This window comes from Strongylocentrotus purpuratus, unplaced genomic scaffold, assembly GCF_000002235.5.
Source record: "Strongylocentrotus purpuratus isolate Spur 01 unplaced genomic scaffold, Spur_5.0 spur5_contig_855, whole genome shotgun sequence".
NCBI lineage: Eukaryota > Metazoa > Echinodermata > Echinoidea > Camarodonta > Strongylocentrotidae > Strongylocentrotus > Strongylocentrotus purpuratus.
Window position 1 is genome coordinate 1,082,501 of NW_022145563.1, and position 22,500 is coordinate 1,105,000.

A 22,500-nucleotide genomic window follows, 5' to 3' on the forward strand; every position below is an offset into this window, starting at 1 on the left:
ACTATTAGATTGCAATATATTATGATTCATTTGTTTTTCACTAGATTCATCCATTCAAATGATTTTTAATTGGGCCGTGGCATAATTCCAAACCATCTGTTGTTATACCTTCCCTATAAAGATTGTCCTACATCCATATAACAGCTGATCAATAAAGATAATAATGGCAATGCTTAAACTAATAATATTGGCGATTCAGAGGCGCTAAAAACGATGAGTAATATAGACCAAACAGGATGGAAAGAAAGATTGAAAGACCATGGAGAGATAAGGAAATGCAAAAAAAAAGATACCAAAGGAGTTAAATGTAAATAGATTAACTGCGGAAGTATGTTTCTAAAGGTCTCTTGAAAGTGACGAGACAATTTATTTCTTTGATATAAGTGAGGAAAGATAAAGCATTGTCAGTTTAGGCTCATATGTGCCACCGTTTTATAAAGAGTTGCGATTGATCCAACCTAATCGCAAGTCCTCCAATCAGTCAAAAATTTGCCGTCTGCTATATCTCCTATGTACGTAGTTGCGATTGAATGCAATAGGTAATAAGTTGCGATTAATATAAACTCTTTACAAGACGGGCACATAGAAATGATCTGGCGTTTTCAAGTGCCTATAAGACACATTGGATTCATTATTATGCTGTAGATAATAGTTAACAACTAAATGAATCATAGCCTAACCAAGTTTTGTAATTTGTTCAGTATGTGAAAATATGATTTGTTCTGACTTATTTTTCTTGAGAATGTGACATATTAAAGCTTACAAAGGCCCTAATTCAACCAGTTCATCTTTCATTCTTGAGTTACGAAAAACACAAAAACCCTCAGATTCACAAGGGGTATAAACAATTTAGTTGGTAACTGTAAGTGGTTTGGTTTAGTTTAACTTGATAGAAATCACTTTTCACTGAAGAAACGTCATGCATTGCCTGACACGTGGTCGATCAGGGGCCAGTTCCTCGAAACCGCCATAAGTCCAAGTTCGTGGACATCACATAGAAACGCGTGTTAGTTCTATGACACGCATTTCAATGGGATGTCTAAGAAGTTGGACTTAGGACGGTTTCGAGAAACGGCCCCCTTGACGACTACGTGTAGCTTAGTTATTATTAAAAAAATATTCTCTTTCTTTGCGCATTTCTCAGCTAATAAACATTTTCTACCAAAATCGTTTTTCAGATAACATTTGATTGTACTACTGCCAGACTTTGGGGTAAGAATGGTTTGGAATCTATGAGATACTATTTTTCCATCAGTACCAAAACTTGAGACTGCTTTAGAAAGTGTAAAAACATTCGGAGAATCATAACACACAAAGAGACTACACACACCCACATACAATATATAAAGATAGACAAGAATGTGTAAGGTAAATTGCATTTATTACATGAAAGAACATTAATCTGGATAAAAAGATACATACATGTTAAGACAACATAGTTTACACACATAAATGACAACTTCTCTTTTTTCGATTCTCGATTCCACATACTTATTTAGCAAAACACAATATACAACAAAACACTTTTCATTGATTTCTGTTTGATTCACACAGACAATTGATAAAAATCTTTGCTTCTGATAAAATATTTCCTGTAAATGCTGATTAAAAGAATGGAACAAAGATGCTTTGTGAAAATAATGCTTGTAGATGTAACATTCATATAATCTGTGTAATATGATATAGAGTGATTCTTTTAATTAACACACTCTTTAATTTAAGTTTAAAACATCATTTAAGACAAGGAACACATGCATGATATGACAAGTAAAAGATAAATATTGAAATATTTGAACATGGATACAAGGAACAATAAAGTGAACAAAATAAAATAGACAACCAAGAATTTACAGAATATTCGATTTTAGAAGAAATACTGTTTATCAAATGTAATCATCTGTGTGACACGCAACTTAAAGACATGATGCACTCTAGACCATATATAAAATTCTTCCAAATGAATACTAACAAAATTAAAATTAAAAAAACTTGAACAATTCATCACTTTTAAAATCTCAATGAGACGATTGAAAGACAGTTATGAAAGACACAGATATACAGTATATTCTTCAAGATTAATTCAAAAGACAGCCTTTGGATAAGCAGTATGTTTCCATAAATGCATAGATTAATCCATTCCCTTGCAAATTCAGCCTCGTTTAGTTACTGCAAATGAATATTTTTAGGCTACATTATAATGAAATGTATTTGGTGAATATTCTATAAATGAACTGTATGATTCCCTTAATACTATGACAAGTGTATTGTATATTCTTGTATGAACATATAGGTCAGGCAATGCAACAACAACTCCTGTTACATTTTAAGACAACTTCCTCACTCATATTACATCATCCAGGTGTATAATTTATATGGAGCAATAAGGGTGTTACATCATAAACTTCAACACAGAGTTGTGGCTTCAAACAGACAATATATTCATATGTGTTCAAAGTAATTTGTGAACTTTGATGCTCAAGTCAAAGAAGAAAATCTTTAAAATATTGGATGTGAATATATTATCTAAATATAGACATACATGAATGAAAAGAGAAGAAGAGAAGGGGTAAAAGTACAGTGAATTAAATGTGAAAGACATAATATTCAGCCTTGAAAAAATGAAATATGGAAGAACTTGATTTTGGTCTACTTTTTGTTTTTTTACTAAAAAGGTACACATTTTTGGCATAATATTGCAAAAAAACAAAAATATGCTGTACAGTAGTTATTTCAGAACAAGATATACAGGTATGTACTAAGGATGCACATTCTAAAAAGATTAATGCATGCAGCTTCTCATTTTTGAATAACTTGTGTAAATAAAAATTCTTAAAAGTATTTTGTATAATTAATTGACTTCATGACAATGCAATTTCATCCAAACGGTATGGAACATACACATACAGTGTATATTACGATAAGTGCCCCATCTGTATTATTTATGGATCATATATAAACAGGTTGTTTAGATCCATTTCCATGTTTTGGTCTTGGTTTTAAAAAATGTGATTGTGGATTCAAGGCATACAGATTATCTATATCCTGTCTGTTTATTAACTTCACTATACCATCGCACTATTTTCAATTTTAATAAAGCAGATTGCTGCAGTTGATGTAACTACATTTATCATCATTTTTTTTTATGATTGGACTTTGCATCCTAAAATTCTTGTTGACAGTGACACATGACGAGTAGCTCAAAGTAAAATAAATGCAAGATAATATAAATGAGTTAATATAATAAACAAGAAAATTATATGACACTTCTTGTAGTATTTACAGATAATCTGTTTCTTTGGAGTATTTACAAGTACAATCTTACAAAGTAAGAATAATAGAGTACTGTTCATTTCTTTACAAGTTTGTACATCATATTTAAATCTATATAGCATCCCCCTGCAAATAGGTGCATGTTTATCACAGTCTTGTCTTCATTTTATATAAATATAAGACTCATCATGCCCAGGATTTAACAATATATCATGCTGTAAATTGTTGTGTATCTTGCCACCCCTCATTGTCCAATTTGTAAACACTAGCAAATTTTTGACCTTCAATCCTAAAATCTATTTAATCTAACAACTCCTTTTCCCTGTTTGACAAAGTGAGCAAGTACAGTGTATCGCAGTTTTATCACAATACCATCTTCCATGAAAATCAATAAAACGTGTGTGAGAAACTCTCATAATAGACAAGGCAACGTGGCCACCTGTCATACAAATGCAGCATCAGATATACAGTAAAAAGCATCACAGTGAAATCCTTCATTTTCACAATAAAAATTCATCATTGCCATACCCAAAATGCTTCAAATTGGCAATGATCGTATGCACCCCTCAATAACGGATATTTATGCAGTTCTCTTTACCTTGCATGAAGTCAATTTACTAGACAACAATTGGGTTAGAAAACTTTTAAAATTCTTCTATGAATATAATGTTAGGCGGATATCGTGCTAATGACAATACCTTTATTTCCTCATGTTTGGGTTAAACACTACCCCCTATTTTAACTAGCCCGATCTCAAATTAGCCAGCTAATTTGCGGCTTCATCAGCCCGCAGTTGCCATCAGCCAGTTATTTGGTCGAGAAAATATCCTGAGAAATTTGGTCTTGTTTTATACAAAATAGCTCGCTATTTCCCAAATAGCGGGCTAATTTGCGCCCATCTTCATCTAGTTTGTGATGAGCGTATCGGTCTGGTGGGGATGCAATTTCAAGCTTCGGGAAAATATCCCGAGTCTGAATATAGTGGGTTATTTTGCAACTTCGGTCTGATGAAAACAGACCTTTTGATAAAAGACGTAATCTTACAAGTGCTCCACAAGCACTCCATGGCCTGAAGATGTTGGTTGATGAACCTCTCTTCACTTAGAAACAGGAAGATGGCATTCATCAGAGATGAGCTGATTTAAGGCTAAGATGGATATCCAAATGATTCTTAACCTTTTCCATAGCGTAGTAACTCCGTGATGAGAAACATGATGGGCCTTACAAACCCCATTCTCATATTGGTGCTAAGTTGATTTAAATTCAAACGTATTACCTGCTGCCAAGTGCCACCTCTTTCAACAACGTAACTTAGCCTTTGGTCAAGCCCATACAGTAAGGGTTTAACAAGTATATATCAAGGAGACAAGTTGGTTTCATCCAAGGGGCCTGGAAAGTGGTCTAGACTTGTTGGATCACCATTTGATCCTTTGTGGGAGTTTGAAAAAGCCTGAACTGGAAGGGTGATGGGGGCCTGAAAATGTCTAAAGCCTACAAATTGGCATCACTGATTTCATAAGCCATGGTAATCAAATGACTCCCTATAGCACCATACGTCCTCCACATGATCAACTCTCCATTTAGTTCTGTCAGATCTATGTAGACAACCATTGCAGGACCCACTGTCATGTTTCACATTGCAAGACTTCAACGGACCCATCTGTATCTCTCACCTCATCAATGTCATGTTTCACAATGCAAGATTTCGATACACACATCCTTGTCTCTTTAAAATGAGGTCAGCTCATCGTCTTCATTGGTGGCATCATTGAGCATCGGGGTGTCATCGTTCACCGTGTCTTCAGAACCGTCTGCGGAGCTGCTGTGGACGTCGGGCGTAACCCGCCTGTGCACGGCCGCATACAGCGGTTCATCAGAGTCCATCCCAGATACAGGCGATGAGGAAGCATCGCTGGAGTCCATCCCGGTTGCGAACGGAGACGACGTATCGTTAGACACCCTCGTCAGCTTCAGGACTTTAAGAATACGCTGCTGAAGATCGCGAGGAAGCTCGGAGACGACACCACTGCCTGTGGGAGTAAACAAGACATAGTTGGGCTTCATTGTGAAGTGATCTGACATTTGCTCTGGTGACAACTACTCTGGGATCTATTTCCTAAAAAGTTATAGGGTAGTATTCTCGAAAGTGGACTAACTTTAGTCCATGGTTTAATCCTCTAAGTATGGAATGCCAAGTGTTTGTATGAATATGTTTTTGAATAATTTAATCTGTCACTAAATTAATATAAAAAGTAATAACATAATTAATAAACAACAATATAACTATGAAATAATTATGTTATCATGGTAATCTAGGGACATATCAAATTATTCAAAATATATTCATATGGACACTTGGCATTCCATACTTAGTAGGATGATAAAACCATGGACTAAAGTTAGTCCCCTTTTGAGAATTCCACCCAAAGGGTTGAGGGTGTGGGTTAGAGCTAGAGTGAGTGTTGGTAAAGTGCTGAGTCCAGGATTGAAGATAGGAATTCATTTATTATAGGAAATAGACAGGGAAGCAATTGTCACAGGAGCATGCGTTGTACAACCCTTGACGATTATAAGGATTAATATCATTTAATACCCTTCAGTCCCAGAACAGCCCACAATGCACCCTTATCTATCAATCCCTAAACCATCCGGGGATGCCCCTCACCTAAGGAAAAGTTGAAAGATTTCTAAAATACACCAGGTAATTTTCTACACTTAAATTCTTTTAAAGGAATGAAACTCACATGTTCAATATCAAAAGCAAAAAGAATTGTGCATCCCTCGATTTTTACTGCCAAACTTTTATTCTCTGACATATCTTTCTGATCACTCAAGGGTTGGAATAAGATGACAAAATTGCTATAATAAAAGGAAAAACGGTCTTACCATCCCACTCCATGACAGAGTCTTTTATGATGCTCATCATTTCAGCTTCATTATCCTGAAATCAAGAGAAAGATTGAAAAATAAACATTGTGAAGTCTGGTTTAAGCTGCAAATATTTCATAGCTCCATGTGCATGTGATTAAATAAGAGCAAAATCTATTTTCTTTACCAGGACAAAAATTCACAAGCAGTCTTTCTTGCTAGTTCAGTTAAATCTAAGATAAGCTTATGAGCGGTTAGGTATTGTTGTATATGAAATTTTGGGGAAAACATGATGCATACCTTTTATAAATATGTAATGAACATTCAATGGTAGTGATATCAATTTGTAGCTTTTTAGAACATCCATTTAAATTTCATGCATTATGATCACAGTTTTCAAACACACCACTTATATTATAATACAGATCCTTATTAACCTACATGTTGTGAAGAATGTACAGTTTTATATTATCTGGAGCAATTTTAAATGTTAAACTAAAGCATATAAATTGCTTTGATAAAATACACTAAACCATTCCAAGAGCTACTTTCTATACAAAATCCAGATAAATCCAAATCAGGTATATTTCACAACTGCAGAAAAAACCATTTCAAACAAAAACAGAATACTGTTGTAAATATTAGCTAAAATTTAGAATCAAAATAATATGAAGGGAAACAAAATTCTTACCTGAATACTTTGATTGTGCCTGAATGTCTCAAATAGGACTGTTAACATAACAGCTATTGCCTGGAGGAAATGGGGAGAAAAAGAGAAACATAGTATTATGTTTATATCTCGCTATTAGATCAACTTCTCTACATTCCTCTGTTTCTTCTCTTCATCAGTCTATCTGTGTTTCTTCTCTGATCGTCCTTCTCATCTCTTTCCTTCTTTCCTTCTTTCCTTCTCTCTCTCCCTTCTCTGATTGTCCTCCTATATCTTTTCTTCTCTCTCTATCTCTCTCTTTCACCCTCTCAACTCTCTTTCTCTTCTCTTACTCGTCTTTTCTCTCTCTCCCTCTCTCTCTGCACTCCAAAAATAATTGTCTTTGTATTTCTTAAACACAATGTTACACAACCTGACTGTGTGTTGATTATACTGTCTAAATATAATCATTAAAATGCTTTTGCAGCCTCAATCGATGCAACCACAAAAAAATACAGCCAAAATACTGAACAAATTACAAATTGTCAGTTTGGAACCCAAATCATACCTGCCAACATTTGAAAATGAGAATTAAGAATTTTTAGCACGGTATGTCTTCGAAAATAAGAAATCTGTACCCTTAACAGGCGTTCGCACATGCAGCGGCAGCGTAACTGGCAATATGCAGTAAATCTGTGCAAAAAAGCGAACACAAATTCACTGCTCAATCATGCAGCCCTTCAACGCACGCAATACGTGAACTCTCACATCGCGGCATATGATAAAACAAGCTTAATTTGGCTTAAGCAACACACACAAAAAAAAACAAAAAAAAAGGTATGCCAAAGGATATGCCAAAGGATATGCCAAAGGATATCAAATCTGTGTTTAAGTATGTGAGGTTTAGCCCTTCTGACTCCCATTGCTGGGGGGGGGGGGGTGTTTCATAAAGCTGTGCATAAAGTTATGAATGACTTTACAAAGGACTTGAATATGAAGAGCCAAATGGGATGCCCAAAGTTTTTTCTGACATTTTAACAAGGTGTGTCTGTATTTCCCATAATCTCAATTAAAATTGTAGCCAAAAATACACTTTGCATTAAGGTTAATCTACATCTGCATATTTCAACTTTAGCTTATGCAATTAAAAGGATTTGAGAATCACGTTTAGCTCTTCATATTCAAGTCATTCGTAAAGTCATGCACAACTTAAAGCACAGCTTTATGAAACACTCCCCAGATGGAATATATCCTTTCATCTTCCTGCCTCAAGAACAGTTCCTCACCTCTTTTTCATCTGAGTTGTTTGTCTCCCGCCGATCCGTGAGGAGGGTGTCTAGGAGTGCCTTGAGGGACCCGTTGGTGGGCGTGGCCCTACCGAGGGGTGTGGTGCTCTCGTCCAGCCAGGGGTCCAGAGCAGCGGGGGCTGACGGCCCCTGGAGGGCAGTGGATAGGACATCGGCAAGATGGAACTGGAAGGGGAAGAGTTCTTCTCTGCTGGGTGCTGAGATCTGCGCAAATATGGAGATAATAATTGTCTTTGCTTTATTTTAGACATGACAAATGATATTTCTATCATTTGGATTAATAAATGATATTTGTGCCATTCAGAAGTGACAAATATATTTCTTTTAGTTAGTTTCTACCCAAACAGGCAACAAAGTTCTAAATTTGAGCAGCATTCACTCTCTGTATTTAAACCAGAAACTGATTTGTGCAAACTCACTCCCAAGCTTTGAATGAAAACGAGTAATTACATCAACAAAATATTATAAAATAACAAAAATGATTAGATCACGGAATGAAAATGCAAATTTCAAAGGCCTTTTTTCTTCTTTTCTATATAGTTACTGGAATCATGATTTTTAAAGGATGACGAAGTTCAAATTTGATACACTTTAACTCCAGGCATTTGGGGTGGGTTCAAATATGTCCCAAAGTTGGACGACTTTTAAGAATATGGTACAATGCAGTGCAATTACCTTAAGACCCTTGGGTAGTGCTTCTAAGACAAGCTTGCTGTAAGGGAACTCGGCCTCTCCTACCATCAGATGGGCAAGGGCTTCGGCTGCTTCCTTCTTCACCTGCATGAAAGTCATAAAGTTTGTGAAACTGGAGGTTTGTTTACAGCAGAAGTATGTTTTCGATTTGTTACAGCCAGCCTTACATTATTCTACATACATTCTTTTGTCATGTGTAAAATTTGCAATGTTTTGTTTGTTATATATTTGTAAAACTGCAAAAGAAAAAGAAAATCAAACAGAAATAAATAAATCAAATCAAATAAAACTGATGACATGACAATCCATCACATTTCCTTACCTCAAGCACGTAAAGCACAGAGTCTCTGGTGAATATCTCTGTCAGTCTCTGCACGAGACTCAGCTTGGTGGGACCGGTAGCACCGTTCTTGCTCCTGACCGAGCCTTCCGAGCTGCCCTTGGTGGTTGATCGTCCATTGGTCTTACCTCCCTTGGGCAGGGGGATGGGGCCGTTGCGCCCAATCTCCGCTATCGCTGTACAGGCTGCCTTGACTATGGTGGGATTGCTGCTCTCTAGTTTAGCAACTGTGAATTGACAGGAAAAAAAAATTCAGTCAGCTGAATTTATCAAATGGCGATCATTTTTCATCGAAATGGCAGGTTTTTTTGTGGTTTATACTTGATATCATCATTATTTGGTTACATTTTAGGCTAAGGGGAATGATGCAAAATTTACAAAATGCTCAAAGTCAGTGGAGTCATCATTTTTCACACATGGGCTGTGCTACGTCACCTAACGTTTTCTTGGAACCCTGTCCAGCCCTAGCTCACATACCTATTGCTTCGGTGGCTCTCCTGTAGATATTTTCTCCCAGATTGTGGGTGTCAGTCAGTCTGGAGAATGTGTCCTTGTTGGCTTGTATCTCCTTCTGCATCTGCCTTCCGATGGTGAAGCCCAGAACCCAGAGCATTGCTTGGCAGCTCTCGATTGACTGCATGAATAAAAATCAAACAATTGATGCATGGCACACAGAATTAATATTTGATTCTCTCTACCTTGATGGCTAACTTAAAACAACCAAATTTGTTCCCAAGATAAATCTTACAATGTAAAAAGCAGATGATATTTTCCATATATTGCTTTAGCAACCACTACCTATACAGTGTTTATTTAAAAAGGTATACCCAAACTTCGTGAAGACCCATTAAAAAGTTATAACATGTGGGACCTTCACTTATATTTCATTTTAAAGAGTAACATATAGTCTGTCTAATGATACCTTATTCATAACTCTGCTGTCACGAATGACTGAGTAGCAACCTTTTCAGAAAGTGTTCTCAAAATCCTCTTGTACCAAGTTTGGGCTGAAGCAATGAATTTTGATCAAAAGCCCTTACGTATTGTTATTTTAATCCTAAAACAATTGCTGATTTATTCACATTTATTTTGTTTCCAAGTGAACCTGTTTTGAAGGAACCAGCACTTAAAGATCACCTGCATAAAAAGACTGCTTTTCTTTGTCTCCCTCGAGGGGTTTTTCATTCACAATTTACTATCCACAAGAACATTTTGAAGATGTAAGAGGTGAATGTCAACCAGAACTGAATTCGAATACCAATGCCAATACCGATCAAATGGCAAGAATCATTAAGAGAAGATCGAGTCTCCACAAGACTCTGTACCATTATCTGGATAATTCAGTGGCTTATAAGTGTGGTAAAGCTAAAAGTAAAGAGTGGTAAAGAGGGTGTGGGGGAGTGGGGGAGGGGGGGGGGACTTACATCTGAGTCCAGTCTTGAGGTGAAGGACATGATGGTATCGACCACCAGTGTAGGAGGGGCGTAACAGAGAACCACGCCCAAAAGCTGAGCTGCGTAGAGGCGCACTGCTTCCTCATCAGAATACAGCAACATCTAAGGGTAAAGTGTATTATTGAATATTATGACATGAATTATAAATGAATTGTCAACTCTGAATGAATCAGTGATTGAAATATGGTGAATATGAAATTCAAGAAATTCTTAGTCGTTTAACGTAATGTCATAGTTCAGTTCAGTCTATTCAGTCTATTCTGCCTGTATTCTGTATTCCTTGGTGTCTGTCTTGTCAGTGTAGTGGGGTATGAAATTGTCAGAGATATTGATAAACAGGTACATCGACAGACAAAGACATTGTAATGAAAGGGGGTAAAAATAGAAACATCAAAATGTGTGTATGTACCTTCAGACTATCTGTCTTCTTCACAAACTGTGGCGCCAGTTTATCCGGCGCCATAGCAACGACCTCCAGGAGAGAGAACAAGCCCCTCCCACCTCCGATGGCCGACACGTACTGCCTCAGGAGACCGGTGTAGGTGGAAACGGGGGCGCCCGAATCTCCTGCGTACATCTCCACGAGGTCGTTGACGTAGCGACTGAGGGCGGGACCTTGTTTCTTCATCTCGTTCGTCTTGAAGACGTTGGGCGATACTTCTGCAGAGTAGGCCAAGCACATCCGCAAGTAGACGCCAATCTGGGAGAGAGGGATGGTACAAGAAGTGGTGATAACAGGCATAGCACAACTATTACCCCCTATACTTCTGAGGGAATGTGAACCTTTAAGAGGTGGCCTACAGCATAAGCTTGACAAACTGCAATGTCATGCAGGAAAACATCTCCATTTTCCCTTGAAATTGAAGGCTCTACATATAAATTTAAAAAAATTAAAAAACATATTTTATGAGAAAAAATCGTAATTTGGAGAAAAAAACAGAATAATTCCGGGATAAACGTAATGGTTGGCAGCTCTGGAAATGCCTTGTGAATTGATGGGCTTACCTTTTCATAGACGGGGGCTTTGAATGGTATCGTGAAGACTCCAAGAGGTCCCTGTGACTTCTGACTAGAGTGTGGCAAGTTATCAAAGGCCTGTTCAAAGTGGATATAAGTTTGAAAATCAACAGAAAATAAGCATAGTAAACTGGGCAAGTACATTCTATTTTGTTTTTTTAGTTACCGACCATATCTCAGATTGATAGTATATGGTCACTGTATTCAGTTAATAGCCCTACAAGAGGTTTGGACTACTAGACCAAATATGAAGTGTATGGGCATATTTGATGTCAATTAATGTTTAGAACTCTACACTAAAGTAAATGAATACTTTGAACTTTCCCAAATTCATCAGATATACAAGTATTAAATAATAAGCAGCCTATTTCATCCTCATAGGATCTGTTTTACATTACAATAGGACCCTATAACTTGAGAGAGAGAGAGCGAGAGAGAGAGAGAGAGAGAGAGAGAGAGAGCGAGCGAGAGAGAGAGAGAGAGAGAGAAAGAGAGAGAGAGAGAGTCAGTAAAGATATGATAATGTGGATTACATTTACATGACACACAGAGAATACTGAAGATAGTCCCCCCCCCCCCCCCATCCCATCCGACCCCACCCACCCTAGCATTGAGTACTGACGATATCCTACCTTTGTTCTGATTTGGTTAATTATCAGAGGGAAGGCTGGGAGCATCTTCCCCAAGGGTGTGTCTGATTCCAAATCCATCTCAGCTACCCTACCCTACCACGCTCACCACGCCCCATCCCATCGACCCCACCCACCCTAACATAGAGTACTGACGATATCCTACCTTTGTTCTGATCTGGTTAATCATCAGAGGGAAGGCTGAGAGCATCTTCCCCGAGGGCGTGTCTGATTCCATGTCCATCTCAGCTACCCTGCCCTACCACGCCCACCACGCCCCATCCCATCGACCCGACCCACCCTAACATAGAGTACTGACGATATCCTACCTTTGTTCTGATTTGGTTAATCATGAGAGGGAAGGCTGGGAGCATCTTCCCTGAGGGTGTGTCCGAGTCCATATCCATCTCTGCAATCTTAGCCTGCATCTTGATAATGTTGTTGGCTTCTGTCCTCACAACTTCAATCCTGTTGTAGTAACAACAACAAATGGTTTAAAATTAATGGACAGTTGTATATTTCAATAGTGAAGGATTGTGCTTCAAACATTGTGCTTCTCCTGTCAAGCAAACATTTGATGGCATTTCTTGTTGCTATTTCAGACAAGTCTTTGGGGTGATCGATAGAATCCAACTATATCGGAAAATGTATGGCTTCTCTGTTGAGTCTAATAAAAGCTTCAATTTAAGAGACCGAACGTGATATTTGCTCTTTGAGTAGCCAAGTACATTACTCTCGTAATCCACAATTTGTAATAACTTACAAATGTAGCCCTTGATTAAATATACACATAAGTCTCATATGGATGGTGATATTAAAGTTCCATTAAATTTTTTTATTATCATTCAAGGGATCAGCATTAAAAACACATAGAACTCAAATATCTACATAAAGTGTACGATGACTGATAAAAGTTTTGAACTCACTCGTCTCCACAAGCTGAGAGTAAGGTGTACTTGGAAGCAACATGACTGCCAGGGAATGCCGTGGCAGCATACTGGACAGCCATTAGCCTGGCCTGGGCTAACTCCTGTAGGTAGACAGAGAGACAGAATGAGAGACAGATGGAAATAGGAAAGATGTTTTCACAGGCACCAGAAGCGTTTTCAGAGGTGCATATACGGTTAATTCTGCATAAATCGCATCTGTTGGGACTGTAAATAACACATTTTGCATAGTTTGGTCAAAAATATTGGTTTGACTGTATGAAGAATCACTTGGCTTGAGAAAGTCCACAGGTTTGGAGTGGATGAAAATTTGCCTTACAAAATATATCGTCCCTATTTTCACGAAGTGACGGTAGTGAATGATAATCCCATACAATTTGCGTGCAGATTTTCCTCACTACCATCACTTCGTGAAAACAGGAACGATATGGTTACCTATCAAATTTATCTATTTTGAAGACATGCTCTGAGTAATTTCCCTTATTTCATCCAATGAGGTATTTTGTAAAGTCCTGGGGGGTGTTTCACAAAACTTGTCATCAGTGACAAATGACAGTTGTTGTTATAAGCTACTGAAATCCTTGCTTCTGATTGGTTATCAGGAGATTTGTCACTGATCTTTGGCATTTGTCATTGGAAAAATGTTTTGTGAAACGGGTCCCAGATGAACTTATGGGGGGCATTTCACAAAACTTGTCATCAGTGACAAATGACAGTTTTTGTTATAAGCTACTAAAATCCTTGCTTCTGATTGGTTATCAGTAGATTTGTCATTGGAAAAATGCTTTGTGAAACAGGTCCCATATGAGCCCTTACCTTATCTATATTCCCATTGACAAGCATCTCCATACTCCTGATCTGAGGTGGGCTCATGTTGTCATGGTTATCACTCAACTGGGCAAGGGATTGGAACACCTCAGCTCTCGTCTCTTTGTCCTGAAAGAGAAGAAAAAGAAGGATTTAAATCAGATGACACATACCGGTAGTATATACTTGGACCTTAAATAATCTTGCCAAAGTCTGTGAGTTAAATTTTCTCTGTTACAAAATGCAGCAAGAAATCATGTTCTTTTCAATAACCGAAATATAATAGATTTCATCTCAAGAAGCACAAACAAATGTTTCACACATTAAAACCTACTGAAGAACTACTTCTGCAACAGAAGAAAATATACAATGTACATGAAGTAGACACTCATTCCAAAGCAGAAAAGTACATGTAAATGTACGCTAGGCTTGTGGGTGCACCATGTGAGAGAGAGGGAGAATTGAGGAGTCCTGAGAAGGACTCTCTGTAATTTTTCTTGAGGGTTTGTAGTCCTGAAAATGACTGTTTGGTATAGTCTTGAAAAAGACTGTTGGTTATCTTTCTTAGCTTATAGTGCTAAGGAGAACTATAGCGCTTGGAGAGGATGAGTGGCGGGAGTGGTTCGATGTTTCGAACATGTGATAGTTAAAGCTAAATGTGATAGTTAAAGCTAAATTTAATTTTTAAAATCAAGTAAGCAAATCGAACTTGATATAATATAAATGTACATGTACATGTAATGGGTTGACTATCCATAAATCAATGAAGTTTAATAAATACAATACAAAATACATGTACAATGACTCTTAATCCCTCAATTGACATTTTGTGCATGACCAAAAGTTGTGTAATATATTCTACAAAAGAATTCCAGAAGACTAAGGGGAATACCCTTTTCAGATTACCTGTAACTTGATGCTCTGGTATCTCCTTACTAGTCTAGCAACCAGACTCCTCAGATTCGGTCTCTCGTCGGGTTCTAGTCTCAGACAGTTCTGGATGATTTCATATCTTCAGAAGATTTGTAGAAAATGGAAAATTAAAAAAATAATGTCACAGATTTGCCTTTTTAAAAAATTTCTGCAAGGATTTTCAAAACAAATGTGTTTGAAGTTGAATATTGATGAAAGAATACAACATTTAAGTTTTCTGCGTACAACAGAATACCCAAATTATTTTTTCTTTTATTAATATTTGTCTTCAAACACATTTTCAGCGTTAAGTCTTTGCAGAAGTGTGTCTTAAACATCATCCTCTTTCACATTATGATACAATTTAAGTGAAAATCGCCATCAAATTAGTTTGCGAATTTGGGGCTCGCAACACTTTAGAAGGGCTTTTAGGTTGACCTCTTATAGCAAAAGCTCAAGGAAAATGATAATTAAATTTTATTTTATAATAAAGAAATAACTATATAAGAAACTTACACAAAACAGAACTGCAATGAGGATAATTGCAACAAACAACCAACTAGAAGTCATGTCTGGTGCCTCAATGCATTTATGATTTGTAGAAAAGAAAATATATCTCAATGACTTCATCTATAGGTCTATATACTTATATGCCAATATGGCATAAAAATTGTGATAGTTAAAGCTAAATTAATTTTTAAAATCAAGTAAGCAAATCGAACTTGATATAATATAAATGTACATGTAATGGGTTATATACGGAATCATCCGAAGAAAAGCTTATAATAGCCAACGAGTATGAAAGGATGACATCATTTCCAATGTTTGTAATCTAAAAATCACTTATGATAAGACTTACTTTAAGACTTTACTCTAAGACTGGAATAAAAACAAATTAAAAAAACTAGTCAAAAATTAAAGATCAAAACCAGTTATGGTCATGCGATTGCATTGTGAAAGAAAAGTTGTGGAATCGATCAGAAAAGGTTGATCATCTAGCATATAAGTATTGGTGTGTACTGCAAGGTTCTGGAATCATCAAAATGATAAGAAATTTGGCCCAGTCTTAGTTAAATTACAAGCACCGTACACAGAAAGATGTATATGGGACTACACACAGGTGCGCGACACGTGCGTTTATCTCTCACACACCAATAGATAAACTAATTTACCATATATATCAATAAGCAGGCGGTTTACCGGCAAAATTTTGTATCATCATGTACTGTATTAGTCAGAACATATTCTTTCACATGATTGGTAATAAGAGCTTCCATTTCATTTTTTGAAATTGGGGCGTTTCCAATACTAGTCTTTACCTTTAATAGACATATACTGTAAACTTACATGTCGTCTAAGCATCCATCTGGTTGGTTCAACGTGTAGCCTTCTGTCAGTTTTCTGCTCAGCTCATCGACAGGGTAGCCATTGAAGGGCTCGGAACCTGATAATGCAAAACAATTCACATTTGAAATCGACTACTGGACACTGTTTGAGCCATGAAATATGAATTTCAAATAAAATGGGAGACAAAATTGTTTTATGTATATCGGGCGATAATTTGTAGAATTAGTTTTTAACAGTTCATCCAATATTTAATTAATTACAAAAAATCCCATGAAATAAAAAAGTCTGGACAGTCAACTTTAGAAAAGTTCCAGATTTACAAGCATGCTTCATTTAGCTTAAACAAATATCACTTTTTTTAAAACAAAAGTATCAAAGTGGGGGAGGACATCGTGCCAAATGACATCCTTTTGAAAAAGAATCATGTTTAAATAGAAATAAACATGAGGAAAATTTACTGTGATTAGAAAACAGTCCCTTGTGACTTTAAAACCAAGAAATGAGTTATTCAAAACATTTTGAATGTTATACAGTAGGCTTGCGGGTGCACCATGTGAGAGAGAGAGAGAGGGTTGAGGAGTCCAGGAAAGGACTCTGACTCGGTAATCTTTTGTGGGGGTGTGTAGTCCTGAAAAGGACTGTTTGTTATCTTTCTTAGCTTATAGTTCTAAGGAAAACTATAGCGCTTGGAGAGGATGAATGTTGAATATTATAATAAACCAATAAGCAGTCTGAGGAAAGAGAAAAAGAACATGTATACTCACCAAATGACATGATTTCCCAGATTATAACACCAAGAGACCATCTAAAGAGAGTAGAAAAACATTGGATTATTCTCTTGATTTAGACCTAAAATCCTATCTCGATCTAGGAGATGATTAGCAACAATTTTAAAATCAATACCATTGTGCGAGTTTGAATAAATACATGCTCCACAAGAGACAACTAGCATATGTCTTCAAAAAGGAATTTCTATCTACTTATTTAGGAAAAATGCTTTTCAATTTGTATCTTAATTTTTTGTTTACAATTTTTATTTAGAAAAAACAATCTCAGGCTTTTCAATACAGGTTTTGATTCATAACATTTGAATGATTACCTATATCAACCAATCAACAGTGACAGCTCATGCTAGAACTGATAAGTTATGAATTCTACTTTGTTTGCTTCAACATGTACTTGTGTATTCAGCAGGGATGCCAACCTTTCAGAGCACAAATCAGTAACCATAAGGCTCAAAATCAGTAATTTGGGGAATAAATCAGTAATTTCCTATGCGGCGCCATGAATCTTAAAAGAATGGCAAGCGGACGCATGCGCGCATGATTATCTGAAATTTGTTGTGATTTTACTCCCACAAAGTTGCTAAATATTGATTTTCAGTTCATCACAACACATAAGTTTTCAATGAAAAATTGGCTTCTATTAAGAGAATACTTGATAATTTTCCATCTTTCTCATGCAGCGAGTGCTGGATGGCCACCATACTGTACAGCACTTGCTACGATTGATCCCTATGCGCAAAAAAAAAAAAAAAAAAAAAAAAAAAAAAAAAAAAAAAAACGTAATTTTTAGACAACATTCCGTACTGCCGTAATGGTCGTTAATTTCCGTACCAATTACGGGAAATCCGTACTAGTTGGCATCTCTGATTCAGGCTTACCCATTACAAGCTTTGCTTATCAAGATTCATGCCTTATTCCTTGTAATACCAGTTCTTTAATTATATTTGTGTTCCTATGTATAAATTGTATTGTTTGAACAGATGTCAAATATGACGTCAAATTGAATGGAAGAAAAGAAATGTTCAATTGAATTTGAATTTGGGCTTGATAAAATGGTGAGCTCAATATTTCATCATAATACTTACACATTACTCTTCTCTGTACATGTGCTGAATACCAGTGTCTCGTAGGCCATCCATCTTGCACTAGATGGGAATGATGATTGCTGTAATATTAACAAAAATACATGTTTGTGAAAATATGAAATAGCATTGGAGAAAAAGAGTAGGACAATTAATGGCCGCATAAGGGGTCATGATTTTCGTTTTCTATAAGATTATATAATAACTCTGAAAACTCCTAGTCCTCTATAATAAAATAGATTTCCATTAAATTTCAATCATTATACTATTCAATTTCTTACATTTTTCATCCTCTTCAGTTATTTTTTCTCCCTCGTTATATATATATATATCTCATCTATTTCTCCTGCTCCCTCCCCCACCCCCTCTCTCCTTCCCCTTCTCTCCTTCTCCCCTCCCAGCAATCAACACAAATAATTCATATTACCCCAGTCAAGTCCATAATTATTCCCCACATTTCTCTGCTCTCATTCTTGTTTGTACAATTCTGTAATTCTTTCCTCTCTCTCCCTTGTCTTTCTCCCTCCCCTCTCTCTCTCTCTCTTTCTCTTCCTCTTTCTCTCACTCCCTCTCCCTCCTTTCCACCCTCCCTCCATCTTCCTCCATCCCTCGCCCCCTCCATCTCTCTCCTCTATCTACCTCCACCTCTCTCTCTCTCTCTCTCTTATTCCCCCCTCTCTCCCCCCCCCCCCCTCTCTCTCTCTCTCTCTCTTATTCCTGTCTACATTACAATAAATTTCCTCTCTACTTACCGAATCTCCGTTCACAGCTCGTCCCGTGTTCTGAGTCTCATCTTTGATGGCGAAATCGGTTACCTTGGCAACGAGATCGGCAGTCAGTGCAATATTCCTCACCCCTAGATTGTGCTGCACGATCTGTAACAACAAACATCCAAGGCCACATCATTAATATCTATCCTGCATGAGAATGAACCATATTTTTATCACGTGTATTTTAATATCGCGTTTGAAATATATTGCCTGGCCCTTCTTCTTTTTTCCGTACATGAAAGTCTACATTGTATCTAATCTATTTCCCCCCACTTCAAAAGGAATATCTCATCCATCACAGTTGGGTTTTTGACCTGTGCTGTCATTGTCTATGTAAAACCATTTTTTCTATAATTCTACCTATTCACCTTTTCCAACTTCCTCTCATGACATGTACTATAAGTTATTTATTTCAAATTCAGAATTTAATCATCTACAAGTGACTCTTGAAAGCACTGAAAAGACAAAAATTCAACTGAAACACTTTTCAAACAAACTGATTATTCATGGGGAAGGTTACATGGAGGCTATATATCTTATATCATTTCTATCTTTGCATGAATTTTCATAACAAAATATTAACATTAACAAAGTTTAACATCTATTTAGTCAGAAAACAGAGGGGTGGAGAAAATAAATACTTTGTATTTACTATTCTCAATCTAAATTACAGTGAAATTGTCTTCCATCTGTAAATATCATGATAAAATATCATATTTTCTATACAGATGTGGTGAAACAACAATCAATCCATCCTTGACATTTTGATGGAGAAGGATATATGTGTAGCAACAATTACTACGGCGCCATTGAATACAAGTCTTTTGTCAGTAATTGAATATAGCATAATTGAAACATAACATAAGAACAAATTCATGTAAACTTTGACTTTAACTGATTTATGTCTGCTGTTTCATGTATTAAAACCATTATATTTTCAATGTTTGCATTTAATTATAACATTGGTATGATTCCTGTTAACAATATTACATGAAAATGGCCTTGAGTAGGATACAAGGGTATCGCACATGCTAATGGAATATTTTATGAGGCGGCACGACGAGCCCAAATTTGATGTATGTGTAATATGTACCGGTATTGTGTGAAACGGTGCAGTAATTGTGATTTATTAACATAATGCACAGTAAATTGAACCAAGTGTAATGGAGTAATAAAAAGGAACCACATATTTCATGTAATAAGAAAGAAATAGCCTTCAAAAAGCATTCACCCACACAATGTTCTAATCATTCACATTTCCGTTTTCACCTAAATTTCTTTCAGATTGTGATAGAAATTTTCCTTCATTTTTCCACTTCAAAGGAACAAACACTGATCAATGCAGGAGACAGCTCCAGACATTGCGCAGGAAATCAAAAGAATGCTCCCCACTCCCATGCATAAACATACCCCCAAGAGGGCTTTACAGGTTAAACCACAACAATATTACTTTGTGATCGGATGTTAGACCACAAAAATAAATGTTCTATCGCAATATGTCGATGAACTATATATCTCAGTTCAATGTCTCCCAGACAAGTCTCCATTCTATCAAAGGTCCAGGAATAGGAAAAACCGCATTAAAGGGTAGTCAACTATTTTTCTTTGTCGTCTTTATTTGCAATTTACACCACAATGATAATTGTTGTCTATGCATCTACATACCTCACTACTGTAAAAAGAGATGTACATGAATACACCTACGCAAGAGCCCAACATGATATTAGCAAACTACTTATTTTTTCTGGAAGGAAAAATTGCTTGAGGCTTGTATTAGTAAGATTTTTCACCCAATTACATTTAACTAGATATCATTGTAAGATTATCTGTTTTGCATGAAATACATGTACTTTTCTCTATTAAATGGGAAGAGATGAGGGAACATTAAATACTTTGCTCTGCATAAAAAAAATAACAACCCCTACCCAATACCCTCCCCCCCCCCCCCAACTTCCAAAGATACAGCCTTGTCTGAATGTTAGTATTTTCCTAAAGAAGAGTCTTTACTTCAGACATGCAAAATGAGTTCATACATTAAAATATTTTTTTGGTCAATTTTTCAGAATTTCCTATCTAATGCTAAAGGACATTTTTGCACAGGTAATTTTAGGTTCCTTGGCCAATTGGTGGTATCAGATTTTGTCACCAAGTTCATCAATCTTTTTTGATATTGACTGAAAAGTTTGGTCATACATGAAATATAGCCACAAAAAGAGACAAATTTCTTTTATACCAACCTAAACAATCATATTCATGCAAACTTCTTTAAAAGAAAAACTTGGTCAGGCAGTTCGGGATAGTTATACATGCACTATCTCACCCTTTCCTATCTATATCAAAACATTTTCCAAGTTCATTCATGAGCTATTAATTCTTACCCTCTTTGAAGCAAGGTGAGAGAGACCCGCTGCGATGTCCGCTGCAAACTTGAGGAGCAGGGGCATGAGGGGCGTGGTGATGTTGAAGTCCGGAACATGCATGGTGACCGGCTTGTGGACATCTTGGACGGTCCTCAGGAAAAAGTCCAGTCTGACCGGTTCCATACTCTCAAATGCAAGATAGACTGGACCTGAAGGTGATAATTAAGAGAAGGGTTTAGTGTGTGATGATGCAAATATTATTTGGTTGAGAAGCAAGACCTGTTAACCACTGACAAATACTTGACAAAAGTGGAAAGTTAGGAGACCTGTACAAATAAGTATATATGAATTGTATTTTATTTTTTCGATTTTAATTCTTTGATTTTATTTCTGCATTTTTCCAAATATAACATAACGGAATAACGAAGAACATATACATGTAAGATATAATACAACATATACAAACAATAATTTCTTCATGTCAAAATGTTTTTTTTACCTAATATATGTAGATAAAATATCAAAACTTAATATTTCCATGACTTATTATCATAAAATAAAAGTATTATCTGAACTATTCTGTTGAGCTGTACATTGTGCACATGTAGCTGTTTTATGTTTCCTTGTGGCAGGTATATCACTTTAACTCATAGATTAATCCATTAATTAAGTGATTGATTGTAATTAATTTGTTTTTCAATTAATTCATTCATCTATTCATTCAGTCAGTCAAGCATCAATCCATCATCTATCCATCTATAAATTCATCTATTCATTCATCCATATTTCCATCTATAAATTCAATCAATCATTCATTGATAACACTGACTGCACTAGCTAGCATGACCTGCCTGCATATGGAAAGCGCTAATTAAACCATTGCCTATGAGAACCTGGGCCTCATTTCACAAAATCATCATCAGTACAAGTTCGCCGACATCACATTGAAATGCATGTAAATATTAATATATAAGTTTCAATGGGTTGTCGGCGAACTTGTACTTACAATGGTTTTGTGAAACGATGCCCAGGTGGCAAAACCTATAACGAGACAATCCAGTATTTAATGGGTTCATACATGTATCCCTAACCTACAGGTTTTCCTCCTCCACCAAGCTATAGCACAACCAGCATAGAGACATATCAGCAAGTAATAAAATTACACGTATTGTCAAGGTGTTTTAAGGTGAAAAATATGGTTGCTATGACTACTGTCTTTGATTTGTCTTTTAGTATAATTATATATCCGTAAAGTGTCAGATA

The 22,500-nt window shown here is 36.4% G+C and overlaps 1 protein-coding gene across 6 annotated transcripts in view; it reads right to left on the reverse strand.

Moving 5' to 3' along the window:
* Window positions 1-1,362: 1,362 nt before the first annotated feature.
* Window positions 1,363-22,500, reverse strand: part of LOC115918226 (mucin-19-like) — an 87,743-nt gene continuing 66,605 nt past the window's right edge. For 5 of the 6 annotated variants that reach the window (XM_030996547.1, XM_030996542.1, XM_030996553.1 and 2 more), the window contains 19 exons: window positions 21,256-21,446; window positions 18,860-18,982; window positions 18,111-18,190; window positions 17,005-17,045; window positions 16,241-16,337; window positions 14,888-14,993; window positions 13,991-14,110; window positions 13,154-13,257; window positions 12,557-12,695; window positions 11,587-11,676; window positions 10,991-11,281; window positions 10,552-10,683; window positions 9,605-9,761; window positions 9,110-9,354; window positions 8,770-8,871; window positions 8,074-8,298; window positions 6,830-6,889; window positions 6,157-6,211; window positions 1,363-5,300 (listed from right to left, as the gene is read on the reverse strand). In XM_030996547.1, the coding sequence (XP_030852407.1) occupies window positions 4,999-5,300; window positions 6,157-6,211; window positions 6,830-6,889; window positions 8,074-8,298; window positions 8,770-8,871; window positions 9,110-9,354; window positions 9,605-9,761; window positions 10,552-10,683; window positions 10,991-11,281; window positions 11,587-11,676; window positions 12,557-12,695; window positions 13,154-13,257; window positions 13,991-14,110; window positions 14,888-14,993; window positions 16,241-16,337; window positions 17,005-17,045; window positions 18,111-18,190; window positions 18,860-18,982; window positions 21,256-21,446 (2,660 nt within the window). In that variant the 3' untranslated portion in view covers window positions 1,363-4,998. The remainder of the gene's footprint in view (window positions 5,301-6,156; window positions 6,212-6,829; window positions 6,890-8,073; window positions 8,299-8,769; window positions 8,872-9,109; window positions 9,355-9,604; window positions 9,762-10,551; window positions 10,684-10,990; window positions 11,282-11,586; window positions 11,677-12,556; window positions 12,696-13,153; window positions 13,258-13,990; window positions 14,111-14,887; window positions 14,994-16,240; window positions 16,338-17,004; window positions 17,046-18,110; window positions 18,191-18,859; window positions 18,983-21,255; window positions 21,447-22,500) is intronic. The other variant, XM_030996532.1, reaches the window with a different exon arrangement.